Raw genomic sequence first — 19,705 nt, 5'->3', positions numbered from 1 at the left:
AAAGAAGGACAATGAGAGGAGTCAGAGTATCCAGAGAGGCACAACCAGAATATTAAAAGGGATGACACTGAAGGAACTAGGGGTAGTTGAATGAAGACTAAAGAGGATACACAATAGCTGTCTTCATTATTTGAAGAACTGTCATGTGGAAAAGGGATTAGATTTGTTCTTCTCAGTCCTAGAGATCAGAACTAAGAACAATGGATGGAAGCTACAAAGAGGCAAATTAAGGATTAATATTTGAGAAGAAAAAAAAAAGCTTCTGTAACAATAAGTCATCCAGAAGTGAGAAATGGACTATTTCAAAAGGTTTTTGCCTCCCCTCCTCACCCCAGGTAGGTCCCAGGAAAAGTAAAAAGAACACTCAATTGTCAAATATGTTTTAGAGAGAATCCTTGTTAAGAAGTGACTTGGACTTGATGACCTCTGAGGTCCTTGCAATTCTGAGATTCTATTATGTTTAATGTACATGCTCCATACAGCACACATGTCAAAGGAGGCACAAGAAATGGTTTTGTGACACAACAGCTAGTACAATAAGGGTTATGGAGAGATATATGTTTGAGAGGGTAAGCATGTATAAGAAAACTAAAGAGTAGAAAATCAATCCCCTGCACTCTCTCTTCCTACTTTTGAGACCTCAAGGCTACCAGAAGTATACTACAAATGGTCCTTGACCTTATTCTGGGTGAAAGTTGGATGACTTAAAATCAACTAGTATAAGGTTTAAGTCTTAGGTCATCATTTTTCTCCACTAAAAGCAAGGTACAAGTCAGCTGTGACAGAATTAACTGATGCCTTTCCTTATGAAAATAAGAGATACTTGGCATTTCAATAAAACTGCAATAATTTGGACTCATTGATAGGAAGGGCAATTTAAGTAATTAAAGTGTAAAGTATAGATTTTTTTCTAATGCAATCTCATTATTACTGCATACATATATTAATTCAAATTAAGACTGATAAAATGCTGAACTTAGTGGGTCCCTTAAGGGACCTTAAAGAAAGGATTTCTTTAGCAAAGATTAAATTCAAACCAATCCCTGGTCTGCAAACTCAGAATTAGTTAAGGTTGTTTCTTTACCAATAATCATTTACTTTAGAACTCTCAACTTAACATAATTAACAACTTCTGTTAGAGAATCCCAAATGTACAATATTTGTTAATTGTTACTGTTAAGAGAACATGCTGCTGTTCTCTTATCTGGTGAGTTTTTCTATAAGCACAGAGAGACTCTGAGGAAATTATGAAAACTCTTACCTGGAAAGCATGAGTAAAACAAGTTGAAGATCCTTAATCAAATGCTTCCAAAAAGATATTCAACAGTAGAATAGCAAGGATTGCATAAGGGGGCAGAGGGAAAACAATTCAGTGACATCATGAAAGACTACTCTCACAATCCTTATGTGTTGAGACTTCAAACTTCATAATTACAAGCCTTTATCTTAAAAGGGGAATTTGGTGGTACTGCTAGAACACTCAAATGTCTTTTTTATAACTTTTTCAATGACAATGAAAGGTTCTATAAAATTTAAATCCAGAGCATTTCAAAGAAATTAATTTATCTAAAATTTTAGATAACTCTACTCCTATCAATTAAAAATTAAATACTGCAAAATTTCATACCTTTCCAACTGCTTCTGATGTTTCTCCTCTCTAGCCTGAGCTTTCATCTGCTGTACTTCAATTGTATCAGGCTTTCTTCTTCGCATGTAGAGTTCATGGTTTCCCATGCACAAAGCCAAAATCCGTTTATTGATTCTCAGACGAGGTGCATAAAAAACAAAATCCTAAACATAAATTATTTTAAATTAACAACTTCCTTAGAATGGATAGTCCATCACCAATAACTTGTACTAAATGTCAACACATTAGCATGAGAGTTCAACAGTCACATAACAGTTAACTTGGAAATTAGCTAAAATCTCACAAGACTCATGATAAATGCCCCATAATAAATGATTCCTCTTAAATGTTCCAGAGCCACATAGCGGGTTCCTGTTTGTTGCCCTCTACTTTTCCAGAAGTAACTCCCTGCCCTTGATCATTATAACTGAGAGACACAATCCTGCTTGGCTCCAACCATTTGGGGTTTTTTCCAGCAATGCAAAGACTGAACTCATTCATGAAAATATTTACTGCAGACTCAAAATGTCAAAGAACACTGAATCCTTGCTTCTTTTCTATGGATATTTACGCCTTCAGAATGCTCAGCTCTGATATTCTACTTCATTAACAGAACAGGTGCTTCCACTTAACAAATGAAATACTCCAGCCTGTAAATTTTTAAAATTCAAGACTTAAAGTTACATTAACACCTAAAAATTAAGTCCATAACTTACAATTCTATAAATTACCATGAAAATACCACGAATGTCCAATACCCGGATTGCACTATAGTCAACAAAACAGATAGTCACACACACAAAATTTTTAAATTGAGTTTTCAGATCTATGGTCAACCATTATCCAAATACCACTAACAGTCTCTTTACACAACCTTGACTTTATTGTAACAAATACTGTTCAATTAAATTTAAATCTATATTATATGCCCCCTCAATAAAATTAAAACTACTTCACCATTGAGAATATTAAATAATGAAAACAGGATGCTTTCCAGTGCCAATTTGATAAATGAGAATCTCTTTTCTTTGATATCATTTTGTTATTTATTTATTTTTTTAAAAAGCAATTGGGGTTAAGTAATTTGCTCAAGATTACATGGCCAGTTATTTCTGGGTGTGGTGCTAAGTATCTGAGCCCAGATTTGATCCCCAGGTCATCCCGACACTGGGGCTGGTGCTCTTACTTGCTGAGCCACCTGGCCGCCCCCTTTGATATCATTTTGGAAGGCACCACATATTTCCACAATCTTCAAACCATCCTTGACTTCTCCTTCCTCCTCCTCTCACCACCCTCCATCTCCATTATCAATTTCCAAGTCTCATTTATTCTCCTTTAACATCTTTCACTTCTGTGCACTCACAAAACTTCAACCATAATTCAGATTTTCTTGACCTTTCATCTAGATTATTGCAATAACCTCTTCACTGGTCTCCTATCTCCATCCCCTCATTCTCCAATCCACTCTTTTTTTCATAGCTGACAAAATAAATTACTAAAACAAAGCTCTGACCACATTTCTGTGTTTAACATTTTAAGCCCTTTATAATCTCTCACCTACCTTTTATTATATATTACTCTCCTTCATGAACTCTAGTTAAACTGGCCTTCTTGCCATTTCTTATACATAACCATATTTGTGGTCCCTGTGCCTTTACATTGGCCATATCCCATGCCTGCTTTTTAGATTCCCAAATTTCCTTCAAATTTTAGCTCAAGCACTACCTTTTCTATTCCCCACAGTTGCTGACAGGGCTATCCTTTCTGTCTATAGACCTCAGACCTAGCACAATTCTCTAAGGCAAATAGTAGGCACCTAATAAACATCTATAATTGCTTTATTTAGTCTGAAATACAAACTCCTCAGCCTGGCTTTTAGAGCCTTTCACAATCTGGCTTCCTCTCATCTTTTCTGTCTTATTTCATATTATTCCTCTTCATCTGATCTCTGCTTCAGGAAAGATAGCCTCCAAGCTGTTCATTGTATACAACATTTCATCTCCCACTTCTACCCCCTTATACAGATAGTCCCTTAAGTCTAGAAGGTACACCCTACTCCTTTCTGCTGATTTACAGATTCTCTACAGAGTATAGCTTAGGTGCCATCTCTTCCACTAGTTCTTCTTGATGGACACAGGTATAGTGTTCTCTCCATTATCAATTTTGTATTACTTTGGTCATACTGTTTCCTTATCTATATACATACTGTATCTTCAAAGTAGAATGGAAGCTCCTTAAGGGCTAGGTCTGCTCCATTTTTGTCTACATCTTGCACACACAATCCCTCTCTCCCCTCACTTCCTAACATAGTACCCTATACATAGTAGGCACTAAACAATATGTTAACTTGGATTCAGCACAAATGAAAAAGATACATAAGAAGAGACAAGATTTTTACTTACAGGTGCCTTCTTGTCGATTGGCTTTATGACAAACTTTTTGTCATTAAATGAAATATTTCTGATTTCGCTCCAGGGAAAACCAATTTTAGGTGTCAACCTTTAAAATGAAAAGCAGACTTTTAATCAAGGTGACATATACAAAAACAGATATTTATCTGGTGCTTTAAGTTTTCCAAAATACTTTACACTCATATAGTATTTCATGCTTACACTAGCCCACAAAGTAAACAGCACAAGTGTTATTACTCCTCATTTTTAAAGGTGAGGAAATTGAATCTCAGAGAGATCAGTTGACTTGTTCAAGTCTTTAAACTTTATAAGTAACAGAACAGAAATATGAACTTGATCCCAATAACTGCACTGGTTATTACAACCTGAATAGATAAACTTTGTAACTCCAGACTTTTAGGATACCTTAATTGGCACTAATACATTTTAAGATGCTACTGACATACCTTCAATTTTTACGTCCATAATTTCTGTAGTTGCAAAGAGCTAGAAATCACACACACATAGGGATATGTCCATTGATAAGGGAATGGCCAACTAAAATCTGGTATGTCAATCTAACAGAATTTTACTGAGTTGTCAGAAATAATAATTATGAAGAATACAGACAAGTATAGGAAGATAACAAAGTGAAGTAAGCAGAGCTATAAAAACCTTTTAACAAGATGACAATTTAAATGGAAAGAGCAAAAAATGAAAAAAATTTGAATGTCATTGTAATAATCCAGCATGACCCCAAAGATATTGAGAAATTCACTTCCCTCCATTCAATGGAGAAAAAAAACACTGTATATGCTATCAGGCTCAATTGATGGATTAGTTTTAGCAAACTGCCTTTTTTCTTCGTTTCTTTTAATATTCAATGTTATAAGAAATGGCTCTCTGAGGTAGAGAAGGGGAGAGGGATATATTTGGAAATAAAGATGAAGTAAAAACAAAAGGTGGAAATGAAATAAAGAACTGAATTATAAAAAGATCAACTGAACTCCCTCTTAATTTTCATCAATTCTCCTGAAGCATAATTCTAATAATTATTCTCCTGCTCAAAAATTCTAATGTTTTTTGACTATTCTTCTTATACACTACTGTATACAGTGATATCATCAGCTCCCATGAATTCAATAATCATCTCTATGCTGATTATTCTCAAAATCTATTGGTCCAACTCTAACCTCTCTGCTGACTTCCAAACTCACATCTCCAATTGCCTATTGGATAAGACATCTTAAACTCAAAATAAACAAAACTGAACTCATTATCTTTCCCCCACGAGTGAGGAATCTGAAGCCTCAAGGCCATGTGTTACCTTTTAAGTCCTTGGGTGTGGCCTTTGGACTGAGTCCAAGTTTTATAAAACAAATCTTTTTATTAAGGAGATTTGTTATATGAAGTTTGGATTCAGTCAAAGGGCTACACTTGAGGACCTAGAGGGTCACATGTGGCCTCAAGGCTGCAGGTTGCCCACCCCTACAAACCCTCCTCCCTTCCAAATTTCCCTTATTACTGTCAAAGATACAACCATCCTCCCAGTCCCCTAGGTTTGAAACCTAGATGTCATCTTCAATGCTTCACTCATACTTAGTACATTCAATCTGTTGCCAAGTTTTGTCAATTTTACCTTTATATCTCATATATGCCTCCTTCTCACTCCTGACACTGCCACAACCCTATCACAGGCCCTCATCACTTCATGCCTTGGATTCTTGAAACAGACTGATGGTTGGTCTGCAAGTTCTAGCCCATTCCAGTTCATTCTCCCCTAAGCTGCCAAAGTGAATTTTCCTAAAGTTGAGGTGCACCTAAAGGTGCGATCATGTTATATTCCTCCCAGGCCCCAACACTATCCCCATCAATACACTTTTTTGGCTCCTTTTAACTTCCAACATCAAATACAAAATCATATGCTTGATATATAAAGCTCTTCATAAACTAGCACTCCCTGCCCCTCTTCAGTCTTTTACCTTATACTGCTCTCTACTCCCTTCTTCAATCCAGTAACATTGACCTCATTGCTATTCACTGAACATGACACATCACCTCCCAACTCCAGGTATTTTCACTGGCTATCCCTCATGCATAGAATGCTTTTCTCCTTCATCTCTACCAACTGGCTTCCTTCAAATGCCAGCTAAAGCCCTACCTCCTACAGGAAGCCTTTCCCAATTGCTCTTAATTCTAGTGCCTTCCCTCTCAGTTCATTTGTACTCAGTTGTTTGCAAGTTCTCTCCCCAGTTAGTTTGTGAGCTCCTCTAGGATAGGGACTTTCACCTTTTTTGATTCCTTAGTGTTTAACACAATTCTTGGCACATATTAGATTGTGAATAAATGTTTACTGCCTACCAACCAAAGAAAGTCTGGCATTTCAGGCTCTCCACAATGTAACTCCAAATTGCTTTTCCAGCCTAATCTCATAATATTAGTCTTTACACACACACACACACTCACACACACACACACGTAAGTAAGGATATATCTGTCTTTCTTTGTAATCCAATGTATTCTATTTTACTTAAAGGCATTATTCTGAGAAGGGATCCCACCATCTATCATAATCTAGGCTTTGCCGGATTGGCAAGAGTTCATGATCTCTCTCTCTCACTCACACACACACACACACACACACACACACACACACACACACACACACACAGTTAATAACATATCAAATCATTCACAGTAGAATACTATTTTCCAAATTTATGACATTCTTTTAAACATCCCAAACTTTATTTATACCACCACCTCTGTCTAGAATAAATACCTTCTCTAGTTCCTCTTATTGAAATCTTATTCTTTTTTCAAGGCACAGTTGAAATTCCATTACCTTTATGAAACCTAACAATATTAAAAAAAGATACATTAACTGCTTTACCATTGCATCCCAAGAACCATGAGAACTTTCTATGTGACTTGCACCTGAAACCACCTCTATGTGCTGTCTCCTCCATTAGAACGTGAGTTCCTTGGGAGCAATGACTATCTCTTACATCATCTAAAGAAAAGTACTCCATGGTAACAAAGAGATAACTATCTTCTTAGATCTCTACTGGCTATGTGGTATAGTAGAAAGAGCACTAAAGAATGCTGGGCCTGGAGTTGAGAAGATCAAATTCAACTTTAGACACCTACTGGCTATTTGACAACACACAATCTCTTTCTGCTTCAGTATCCATAAATATAAAATGGGGACAATAAAAGAACCAACCTTTCAGGGTTGTTTAAAGAAAAATTAAGATAATATGTGTAAAGTGCTTGGCACAGTTCCTGGCAGGTAAATACTTGTTCCTGTCCCCCTTCTCCTTTCAATTGGCTTTACTTGACTTCAGTTCAACGCCCTCTTTTTAAAAAAATCTTACTCATTTAAATGCTTAAAAAATGTGATGTGGTAATAAAATATAAATGTCAACGTAATACATTCCTACTGAAAAAGACAAAACCTAGACCAGACATTGTACTGGTTTATAATATTCACTTGTGATGTGTACCACATTCATAACAGGAAGCATGATTCCGTGAAATTTTGGAAAATGTGGTTCATGTTAGTTGTAGTGACTTAAACGAATCTATGAATTAAAGAGCAAAATAATATGCACTGATCTGCTAAAATCTATTATTAAGTGACAAGAGTACAACTTAATCTATGCTAGTAACTATCAAAAAAGGAAATTAAATCAGTCTGGTATGACCTGTTGTATACAAAGCTATAGTAACTTTTTATAATCACTGTTTCATGAAGATAGTTCCATCTTTCTAGATATCTACTGACCATTCACTTAATGATATGTTCTAGGGGAGCTGTTGAGGCCTAGCAGTGTTGGCGTCGCCATGGCCAGCCAGTCGCAGGGTATCCAGCAGCTGCTGCAGGCGGAGAAGCGCGCCACGGAGAAGGTTTATGAGGCCCGCAAATGAAAGAACTGGAGACTGAAGCAAGCAAAAGAGGAAGCTCTGGCTGAGATTGAGCAGTACCGACTGCAGAGGGAGAAAGAGTTCAAAGCCAATGAAGCTGCGGCTCTTGGTAGCTATGGCAGTTGTAGCTCTGAAGTAGAGAAGGAAACCTTGGAGAAGATGTCTGTCCACCAGAACCACTTCCAGAAGAATAGGGAGGAAGTCCTGGAAAACCTGTTGGCTTTTGTGTGTGACATCCATCCAGAAATCCATGAAAACTACCGCATAAATGGATAGGATCAAAGAAATAAGCTCACATTGGATAGATAGTTGGCAGTTCAGTTGCCCTATTGTAGAATGTGAAGCTTTAACTGTGCTGCAATTACATTCTTGTATAAAGATTTTAAATTATTTCTGTATAGTATTTGGTATGGTACTTCAGTCTATTTGGAATCTAGAGAGTCCATCTTTGTACAGACTGAAGGCTCATCCTAAGAGTGAATATTCTTATCTCTTATGCTAACTCATTTAGCTAGTACAGCTTTTTTGTGCCTTTTAGTTGGTAAGCCGGAGAATGCTACGTTGCTAACTACCTGATTTTAGTGCTGAAGGAAATTCCTTAAAGAAAGGAGTTAACAATTGAACACAGTTCTATGTAGCTTTCTCAAAGACTTCTGGATTGTAAACATCCATGGAGCTTTGGGAAGTAGTGGACATTTTTTATTTTAAAAGCCCTATCTAGATGGGTATTGGCATAATAATGTTGCTGATGTAGCCATTTAGGATCCTTTGAATTACCCTTGATGGAAGCAACCAGCTGCCAACTCAGGTGCTTATGAATACCTTGTTACATTTAGTATGTGGATGGTCACTTGAAAGTAAAGACTATTTAACATAAAAAAAAAAATGATAAGTTCTAGAATTTCGCCAGGAAGCCAAGTTCATTATATAGCTGTCAAGCAATACTCATTCTTTTTTGAAACTGAATATTTACCATTCTCTAAATCTGTGGCACTTTTCTTGTTCTCTATAATCTTCCAAAAATGACTGTAAGTGTGGCTTAGAAATCACATCATCCAGTTCTTTCCCATATTAACAGAATTTTATTAAAATTCTATTGGTGGTTGTTGTTAAGTCATGTCTGACTCTTTATGGCCTTGTGGACCATATTTTCCATGGGATTTTCTTTACAAGGATACTGGAGCTATTGGCCTTCTCCAGGGGATTAAGGCAAACAGAGGTCAAGTGACTTGCCCAGGGTCACATAACTAGTAAGCATCTATCATAATTCTATTGGCATAACTGGATATAATATATATAATAATTGAAGATCTAATCTATTTTACACTACTTCAGCAAGTAATTTTTAAAAACTACTAATTTCCTAAATTTTAAGAAGTATAATGCCATCTAATGGCTATTAAATAATTCAAAGTTAAACATTAATAAGAATGTTTGAGAAAACAAGCTTCCTACTGTTGTATCCCTTTTAGTTAGTCATATAAACATTTTAGAGATATCAAAACACTCTCTCAAACATCTCATTTGAACCTCACAGTAATTCCAGGAGATAATAAGTAAAGGATAAGGCATTATCCCCTATTCTGTGGAGATAAGGAAAATGATGTTCTGAAGTTAAATGATATGCCCAAGATCACACAACTAATAAGTGGCAGAGCTGGTAGGTCTTGTGTAATCCTGATTGTATTTCCACGATATTTAAATTGTTTCTTTCTGGCTGCTTGCAATATTTTCTCCTTGATCTGGGAAGCCTGGAATTTGACTATACTATTCCTAGGAGTTTTCTTTTTGGGATCTTTTTCAAGAAGCAATCAGTGGATCCTTTCAATTTCTACTTTACCCTCTGGTTCTAAAACATCAGGGCAGTTTTCCTCAATAATTTCTTGAAATGTGTCTAGGCTCTTTTTTGATCATGGCTTTCAGAAAGGTAGCCCAATAATTTTAAAATTATCTCTCCTGGATCTATTTTCCAGATCAACTGTTTTTCCAATGAGATATTTCACATTGTCTTCTATTTTTTCATTCTTTTGGATCTGTTTTATAATATCTTGATTTCTCATGTCATTAGCTTCCATTCCAAAGGAATTATTTTCTTCAGGGAGCTTTTGGACTTCTTTTCCATTTGGCCAATTCTGCTTTTTAAGGCATTCTTCTCCTCATTAGCTTTTTGGACTTCTTTTGCCATTTTTGTTAGTCTATTTTTAAGGTGTTATTTTCTTCAATATTATTTGGTCTCCTTTAAGCAAGGTATTGATTCATTCCCCCACCATCTGTAGGCCCTGAGCTCCAGAAGCAGCTGCCCCACTACTGGAGCCATGACCTCCACTGACCTGGGGGGAAGGGCCAAATCGCCCTCTTCTCTCACACAGGTCCAACAGAGTTTTCCCACTGATTTTTACTTTCTTTCTGGTGTTTAAGGGTTGAGAAGTCTGGTGACTGCCATAGCTGCCAGTGATTCAGTCCCCTGAAGTCTGCTCTGGCTGGTCTGTGCTGCAGGTCTGTGCTGGCATGGCCCACACAGGACTGTGCTCCACTCCCAGCCTGGTGTGACAGACTACTCTACTACCTAGCTGCCTGTATCCTCATAGAGAAGAGAAAATTTAATCCTAAGGAGCTTTAAATGACCTTCCCAATTTAATTCAATGAACATATATTGGGTGTGTATTATGTCCAACTCTGCCCTAAATTAATAGTGATGAACATAAGAAACGCTCACTTTATGGCAGTGAATTGATAACATTTCATAAATATTCTGAAAAGAAGTCGAATCTAAAAACAGCAAACAAATATAGTAAAAGTATAATGAAATTTTAGTGAGCCATCAACTAAACTTTAATCAAATTAAAGTAGCTAACAAAATTTGTTTCATTGAAACAAAAGAAAAAAAAATGTATAACTACTTGTGATAAATATGACTAGTTTGACATGCAATTTACTTACTTGTCATCATGTTCATAAATGTTCAGTCCCAAAGCATCAACACCTAGCCATAATTCAGTTCCTTTTTTATTCTTTATTTCAAAATAGTTGACACCATACATTTCCAGATCTTGTGCAATCTTCAGATATTCCATCATGGAATCTTCCCTGTTGAGATAATGCTAAATTATAACAGATTTGCTTAGGGCAAATTGAATATACACTACCAAAATAAAAATGAAAAATTCACTTTGCTAAAATTTAGTAAATATGATGTTAAAAATTTTAAATAAATTATACTTACTGAAGATCTGATGCAATGACAAATTTCATAAAACCAAAAAAAACCTTTAGAGAAAACAAGCTTTCAAAATTGAAGTACCTTAACATTCCTCTGTGTTCCTCATGCCAGTTTTGTATTCTTTCTTCCCATTGTTCTTTTGTCAGTTTGTGCTGTTCCAACACTCTATTAAGAAAAAAATTCTATGAAAGCTTACGTAAATTAAAACATCTAAAAATCATTCAAGTGCTATGAATTTATGTTCATATATGCTTTAAAGATATTATCAGAGAGGTAGTTTATTATGACCTCCTTCTACCTTCTACCATTTTACATATTAATAAATTGAACCAAAAAGGAACACATTCCTCCCAATTAGTATTTTTTTAAAAAGTGAAACATTACATAATCAAATTCACAACTGCTATGTCCTGGTTCTTTTCTCAGTTTACTGAACCACATGTACTTCCTAAACTTGTAACATGAAATTATCAGAGTTAATGAATTTCTAATTGAAATATTCATATACAAAAACCAGGAGCAGGTGGAGTAATTTCTCAAAAAAAAAAAAAGTTTTTTATTTGGTGATTCCCATTTCCTACACCATCATTAGCAAATGCAGGAGCATTTTCAATTGCAAGGTAGAAAACATCTTAGAAATTCCTAGTCTTCTGAGAAACATGTATGAATTTAAAGATATTCTATTCTAAGGGAAAGTGTTCATAAACCTAGAGCTACCTCTTAAAAAGAGGTTATAGGAACATGTTAGACCAAAACATTGCTCCTCTTTTCACGTGGATTCAGGATAGACTCATTCCTTTCCATTAAATCTCTTATGCTGATCCATCAAACCCTACTTTCCCAGCTCTCCTTTATTGTTTAATTTGGGGGTTTATAGGGGTTGTATTACACCACCAAGACCTTCCAAAGTATGACTTTATACTTCCAATTTCTTCCTAAAGCATACTAACTAAATTTCAAGTTAGAGCTTGAATAAAATTGTTGCTGTTGAGTCATTTCAGTCATGTCTGTTTTGCCATGATGTCACTTGGTGTTTTCTTTGCAAAGACACTGGAGTGGTTTGACATTTCCTTCTCCAGCTCATTTTACAGATAAAAAAACTGTGGAAAAAGGGTTAAACAACTTGCCCAAGGTCACACAGTTAGTGTCAGAAGCCACATTTAAATTCAGGTCCTCCTGACTCCAGGGCCTACATTCTGTCCACTGTATCACCTAGCTGCCCTTGAATAAAACAGGCTCTCTTTAATATATGCATTTTGATTTATGCTTTAAAAACTTTGTTCTTCCTTCCCCAATCCATGTAAAATGGGGACTCTGAACAAACTTTGGATAAGTTTGCACTTTTGCAGAACCCACAAAATGACACAGAGAAGGTAACCTCCCACTGAGGGCAGCCTGGCAGGCCAGCAGGAATCGGCAGCACAGCACTCTGGGAGCCGAGCCCAGCCCCATGCCAAGGCTTTAGCCACAAGGCGGGCCTGACCAGCCGCCAGCCAGAGGGTCTCTAGAATTATCAACACATAGATGCGAAGGACAAAATGAGAGATCAGTGCAGTCTGGACTTTGGGACCCAGTAAGTAGGAGTGTGTGGCTTGTGCCCCCAGGGCGAGAAGCCGCTGAAATGCCCTGGCACCAGAGCCACATTGCAGCTTCAGCTTCTGGCCTGCAGAGTGTAGGGGGACCAAGCACCAGTCTGAGGGGTAATCACTCTTGCTTTAACCTGCTTGGATCTGGATTGCAGTCTAGGGTGGAGGTCCTGGGGTGTGTGTCCAGCTTGCCAGATCATGTGGAGACCTCAGAGAGGGCACCCATCTAATACCTCCGGCAGCTGAGAAAACCCCAGCATTTGGGATGAAAGCTACCCTGTCTGGTGGCAGAGTCCTACTGTGGCAAAAACCCCAGGGGTCAAGTGACTGAGGGGCGACATGACCAGGCAAAGGAAACAAAGCAGACAGAAGATTCCAACATTAGACTCCTATTTTGGGGACAAAAAGGAGCAAAGCATGGAACAGGAGGAAGACAATAAAGTCAGAACTCCTGCACCAGAAACTTCTAAGGAAAATATGAGCTGGTTACACGCCATAGGGACCTTAAGAAGCAGATAAAAGCAGTGGAGGAAAAACTGGGAAGAGAAATGAGAACAATGCCAGAAAATTATGAAATGAGAGTCAACAGCCTGACTGAGGAAAATCACACCTTAAAAAATAGACTAGGGGCGGCCAGGTAGCACAGCGAGTAAGAGCACCAGCTCCAGTGTCGGGATGACCTGAGGATGACCTGAGGATGACCTGGGGATAGAATCCTGGCTCAGACACTTAGCACCCACCCAGAAACACCTGGCCATGTAACCTTGAGCAAGTTACTTAACCCCGATTGCTTAAAAAAAAAAAAAAAAAAAGACTAACTCAAATGGCAAAAAAGAGGCTCAAAAGGGGAATGAAGAGAAGAATGCCTTAAAAAGCCAAATTTGCCAGATAGAAAAAGAATCTCAAAAGCTCACTGAGGAGAATCATTGCTTCAGAATTAGATTGGAGCAAAGGAAGCTAATGACTTTATGAGAAATCAAGATGCTGTTAAACAGATCCAAACAAATGAAAGAATAGAAGGCAAAGTGAAATATCTCATGGGAAAAACCACTGACCTGGAAAATAGATCCAGGAGAGATAATTTGAAAATTATTGGACTACCTGAAAGCTATGATCAAAGTAAGAACCTGGAAATCATCCTCTAGGAAGTTCTCAAAGAAAACTGCCCTGATGTTTTAGAACCAGAGGGCAAAAGAGAGGTTGAAAGAATCCACTGATCACCTCCTGAGAAAGATCCCCAAAAGAAAACTCCTAGGAATATTATAGCCAGGTTCTGGAATTCCCAGATTAAGTAGAGAATATTACAATCAGCCAGGAAGAAACTATTTGAATATTGTGGAAACACAATCAGGATAACTCAGGATCTGGCAGTTTCTACACTGAGGGATGGAAGGGCTTGGGATATGATATTCTGGAGGTCAAAGGAGCTGGGATTAAAACGAAGAATCACCTAACCCAGCAAAACTGAGTATCATGTGTCAGGGGAAAATATAGTCATTCAGTGAAATAGAGGACTTTCAAGCATTCTTGCTGAAAAAACCAGAGTTGGATAGAAAATTTGACATTCATATACAAGAAGCAAGAGAAGCATGAGAAGGTAAACAGGGAAAAGAAATTATAAGGAACTTATCAAATTTGAACTCCTTACATTCATACATGGCAAAATAATAATTGTAACTTATGAAACCTTTCTCAGTAACTGAAGGGAATTGAAATATATATATATATATATATATGTATGTCTATATATGAGGGTATATGGGCATATGAATACATATGTGAATGTGTGTATATATGTTTACAGGTATACATAGATATAGGGCACAGGACCAATTTAACAGGAAGGGATGATACAAGGTGAAATTAAGAGGTGAGAGAGGAATAGAGAGGAGATGGGGAGAGAGAATGGGGTAAATTATCTCATATAGAAGCAAGGGAATATGGTTACAATAGAGAGGAAGAATAGGAAGGCAAAAGGGAATGGGTCAACCTTATTCCCATTGAATTTGGCTTGAGGAGGGAATGACATACACACTAAATAGGGTATCTCACCCTCCAGGAGAGTGGGGGAGGGAGGGGATGAGAGAGGGGATGATGGAAAGGAGGGCAGGCTGGGGCGGGGGGAGTTGAAAGCACCCACTTTTGAAAAGGGATGCGATCAAAGTAGAGAATAGAACAAGTGGGAGGTGGGATAGGAGGGAGGGAAATATAGTCAGTCTTTTACAATATATCTACTAAGTTATTGTGTTGCATTAGCCACACATGTACAACCTATACTGAACTGCTTATCTTCCCAGTAAGGGTGGGTGACAAGGGAGGAAGCAAATGAATCTGGAATTCAAAGTTTTAAAATCAAATATTCAAATATAGATGTATATACTATTATTAATACTATTTTATATGTAATTGGGAAATAAGATATACAGGCACTGGTGCATAGAGATCCACTGGAAAAGTCAAAAGGGGTATGGGAGAAAATATGGGAGAGAGCAGATTGGAGGAGAGGATAACCTGTGGAACTGCTATTTTGGGGTGGTGGGTAAGGGAAAAACGGGGAGAAAATTTGTAACTCAAAATCTAGTGGAAATGAATGATGTAAATCAGAAGTTAATAAAGCATTAAAAAAAATAAAACATTGTAAATAAAAAAAATCTCTGTTCTTTGTTTACACTATAAAATGATACTGACAATTTTCAAGTTTATCAATTTTGTTGCATATAAAACAGTAGTATAACTTCTCACAAATGTTGACATAGTAAATGTTTTACAATTAAAAAGTGCTTTACATTTATGATCTCATTTAAGCCTCCATAAAAACATTGAAAAGTTAGTAATAAAGAGCATATTATTCAAATACAACTAGTAAAGAAACATTCAGTTTGCCGAATGGAAGTTACTTTGGAATATCTTATTTATTTTCAACTTAAACAAAAGGCCTGAATAAGTAGCTCTCCCTGTATCAATGAGCTACCTGATGCCTATAACTTTGATTCAGGTGTAATGTCTAAAGAAGATTAATGGATTTATAGAACAGAAATTCCAAACCCAGTTCCCCATCTCTAAGCCCCCAAATTCATAACAATATTTAACAAAATTTATTTCTTCATGAAAAAACAAATCATGATCAGAACCACATTGACAGATAAAGTGATAGTGATAATATCTTATCTTCATCATGCTAATTTTAGAAAGGATAATACTATTACAGATAACCCCAGCACTACATAACTAGCATTTAATTATACAGTCTCTGTACTGTTTTTCTTCCATTTGTTCATTACAGCATAGCAAAGAGAGTTCTGGACTTGAAGTCAGAAGAACCCTGGGTTCAAATACCTCTCCCAACACTATGGCAAATCATAACCTCCATGAGCCTAGGTTTTGTTATTTGTAAAACAGTCTAAGACCTACTTGACAAGGAGCAAGTAAGATGACGTGTGTAAACTACTTTTTGAAATTTAAAGGAATATATAAATGTCAACTACAACTACAATACACTAACAACACATGTCTTTTTTTCCTCTCTCTACCATGCCACAAACTGAAAGTGCTCTGTTCAAAGTTACCAACAATCTCTAAATTACCAAATATAATGGCCTCTTCTCCATCATCCTTCTTGACATTTCTGCAGCATCTGATATGGTTAACTACCTTTCTCCTCCCATAAACTCTCTTCTCCCTGTGTTTGACTCCTCTCTTTGTTCTCCTCCTGTCTGTCTAACCAGTCATCTGTCTCTTAGAATTGCCTGAAAATGCTGAGAGATAGTAAGGGACTTGGCCAGGGTCATACAGACAGTATGTGTCAGAAGTAGGATTTAAACTCGACACCCTTCTTGGGAAAGAAAAAGCATAAAAACAATTGTTTTTAGGACTTCTGCAAAGATGTTCTTGAAACCCCAAGAAACCTTCTTGCTAGAATCTTTTATGTGTTTCTGTCCTCTGAGTGCTTCTAAACTGCTAGGTAAATTGCTTTTACCCAGAGAATTTAAATGTTTTAAATAAATGTGTTGATGGTTTATACTTCAACCTCTTAGTGATCCATTTCACTAAATTAGGAACCATACCTAGACAAGAGGGGAAAGAACTAAAGAGATAGAATAGGTGTGCTTATTGCAATATTCCAAGCTAGAGGCAAGGAGAGCCTGAACTAGGGTAAGAGTCATTCATGTGAGTGGAGAGGTAGGTTGCAATGTGAGAGAGGTTCGTAACTGCCAGAGTCAGGATTTGACTTCAAGGTTTCCTTTCTTCCTCAGTACAATGCTTTTCAACTAAATCACAGCTACCCTTTATATCTTAGAATACACTCTCAATTTGGTCCTTATTTTTCAGTTTCACCTTGCCTTTTCTCTAAAAGTTGTTCCTTTAATCAAATTTCAATTTACATAGTATTGCTCTAAATGGAAGGAGCACTTCTATATCAAAAATGGCTCTTGTAGGGCAGCTAGGTAGTATAGTGAATAGAGTACCAGCCCTGAAGTCAGGAGGACCTGAGTTAAAATCCAGCCTCATACACTTAACTAGCCATGTGACCTTGGGCAAGTTGCTTAACACCAACTGCCCTCCAAAAAAAAAAAAACAAAAACCCACAAGCTAAATAAATAAATAAATAATGGCTCTTGAAAAACTTGAATATAGGTTATAATCAGTATAAGCCTACATATTTTTCTAGTCAAAGCTATCTCATTAGGGATGTGGTCTATATTTAGACCAGAGTTGTTGCAAAGCACTGCATTTATATTAAGAATGCTCTTTTTTTTTAAGTTAAGGTACACTCAGAATGCATACATAACTGGGCATGTGGGCACTACATTACAATCACTCAGTAATTTCATCATATTGTTCTCCATGGTTCTTCCTATATTTAAAAAGGCCTAAAAAAGTTATTTTTTCCTATTAGGCTCCAGCACCCTGAGTGTCTAAATATCTTCACATATTTTTCTCATTTATAATCTCAGATTTCTTCTTTTTTTTAACCAAATATCTCAATGATTCCATATTCTTTTCTTTAATACATTCCTTAATCATTTCCATGGAGATAATCTGTCCCTCACTATATCAAGCTATCACCTCCTGAAATCTTCCATCAAAATCTAATTCATCTTATATGAATCCACTATAAGACTAAAAATCAATAAGAAATTATATTAAAAGTCATAGAGAAAAGCAATATTCTCATAAATGATATCTGTCTACTTATATAGCAGCCCATGGGGAGGACTCATCTTTGCCTATATGTTCTCAATATAAGATATTCAAAAAATCATCTTTATGGTGAAATTTATGTTTCTTAAAATGGTGGGTGACTAATAAATTAGTTTTCAAAAGAAGAATAAGCAATTTTCATTATCTACAACACTGTACAATAAATGGAACACCTAAGGTTCTTTGACCATAGTATTAATGTTGGAATGCCAAACACATCTTAGTGAATGTGAAAAGATTAACATATCACATATCTCATGTGTTTCTCTTTAACAGTGTAAAAAGAGTACACATGCTCATCTATTCCCTGACATAAAAATTATTAGAAAATATAAGTCAGAACATGATCTGAGATAACATTCAAATGATCAAGCCTTCTTAGAAGTTAATGACAAATGATCACCCAGTCTCTATATGAAGATATCCAGAAGAGATCTTCACCCATGACTGTCTGATACAGCCAATCTACTTTTGTACAATTCTAATTATAAGGAAATTTTTCCCCACATCAATCCTAAGTCTTCCTTATTGCCCCTTCCACCTCCATCACCTGGAGCTGCCCTCTGGGGTCAAGCAGAACAAATCTCATCTTTATTCCATGTATCAGACCTTCAGACACTTGAAGCCCATGACCATGTCCCCATAAGTAGCCATTTCTTTAGGTTAAGCCCTCAGATCTCTTTCATATAACCTGTTGGGTTTTTGTAATTCAGCTTAGAATACAGAATTAGTAATACTAAATTATAATTAAAACAAAAAAAATTATATTCCTGAAGTGACAATGGCAGGATATCCTGCAACACAGTCTGTTGTTACTCTAAATATGAAATCTTTACTCCTAACAAAATGACACACTACTACTGAAAACATCAAACAAAGCCACACTAACATCTCACTATAAACGAAACCAAAAAATATAATAAAGAAGTTGCAAATAAATTCAGGATGACTCACAGTTTCTCCTTATGGAGGTGAATGAAACCAGTTAATTGAAGTTAGTTTTTTCATGTGCCAAAAGCCAACAATAAATGTTCCTGGAACATTTGCTAATTTTACCTTGTCGCTCTAATCAAGAACATTGACATTATTATAAAGAAAACTATGGTTTATATACTAACATCTGTTACAGAAGATAAAGAAATAAATAAATGCTATGATAAACTTTATGAAATTCTTCAAACTAGTCACCATTTAATTTGATCCTTAGTGATATCAATGTAAAGTCAGCAAAAACTAACCTGGAAAATATGGTTTAAGCTTCAAGAAATAAATGAAAGTCAAAGTCTTGTATATCATGAATACTTTCTTTAACAAGAGACCTAGTAGGTACCAGATGTTGTAAGCACCTAAAAACATTTTTAGAATTAAAATCAACTCTGCCTTAGCAAATAGGAAACTATGTACCCATTTCAATTAGTTGACTCTAGCAGTATCATCAACTGATTAGAGCAAAACAAATTAGCAACCAAATTGTAAAGATCAAGAAAAGGAAATACTCTGTATTTATAGCATCTCTAGACTAATCTGTTTAAAGAAATTGTTTGTCATGCCAGAAAACAACACAAAAATCAGGAAGTACACAAAAGTAAAGGCAATATCACTATTTCTTTGAAAAGTTTAATCAATACAAAACATTTGCCACGAAAAAATGTAAAAAAGAACCCACAAACTACCTTGATTAGCTAATGCTGTATCTCTTTACCAAGCTATGAGACTTGGTGACCAAGAGCAGCACCAGATAAGAATACAAGAT

At 36.3% G+C, this 19,705-nt stretch overlaps 1 protein-coding gene and 1 pseudogene across 6 annotated transcripts in view; one reads left to right on the top strand and one right to left on the bottom strand.

Moving 5' to 3' along the window:
- Positions 1–19,705, bottom strand: part of RDX (radixin) — a 142,530-nt gene that overhangs the window by 56,660 nt on the left and 66,165 nt on the right. For all 6 annotated transcript variants that reach the window (XM_069080098.1, XM_069080104.1, XM_069080102.1 and 3 more), the window contains exons 6-9: positions 11,246–11,329; positions 10,885–11,031; positions 4,030–4,126; positions 1,628–1,791 (exon numbers count right to left, since the gene is read on the bottom strand). In XM_069080098.1, the coding sequence (XP_068936199.1) occupies positions 1,628–1,791; positions 4,030–4,126; positions 10,885–11,031; positions 11,246–11,329 (492 nt within the window). The remainder of the gene's footprint in view (positions 1–1,627; positions 1,792–4,029; positions 4,127–10,884; positions 11,032–11,245; positions 11,330–19,705) is intronic.
- Positions 7,835–8,334, top strand: LOC138155056 (V-type proton ATPase subunit G 1 pseudogene; annotated as a pseudogene).

The sequence above is a fragment of the Petaurus breviceps genome, unplaced genomic scaffold (assembly GCF_028583685.1).
Source record: "Petaurus breviceps papuanus isolate PSGF00001 unplaced genomic scaffold, PetGlider_PUasm1.0 91133, whole genome shotgun sequence".
Taxonomy (NCBI): domain Eukaryota; kingdom Metazoa; phylum Chordata; class Mammalia; order Diprotodontia; family Petauridae; genus Petaurus; species Petaurus breviceps.
This window is presented reverse-complemented; position numbering and strand designations above follow the sequence as displayed.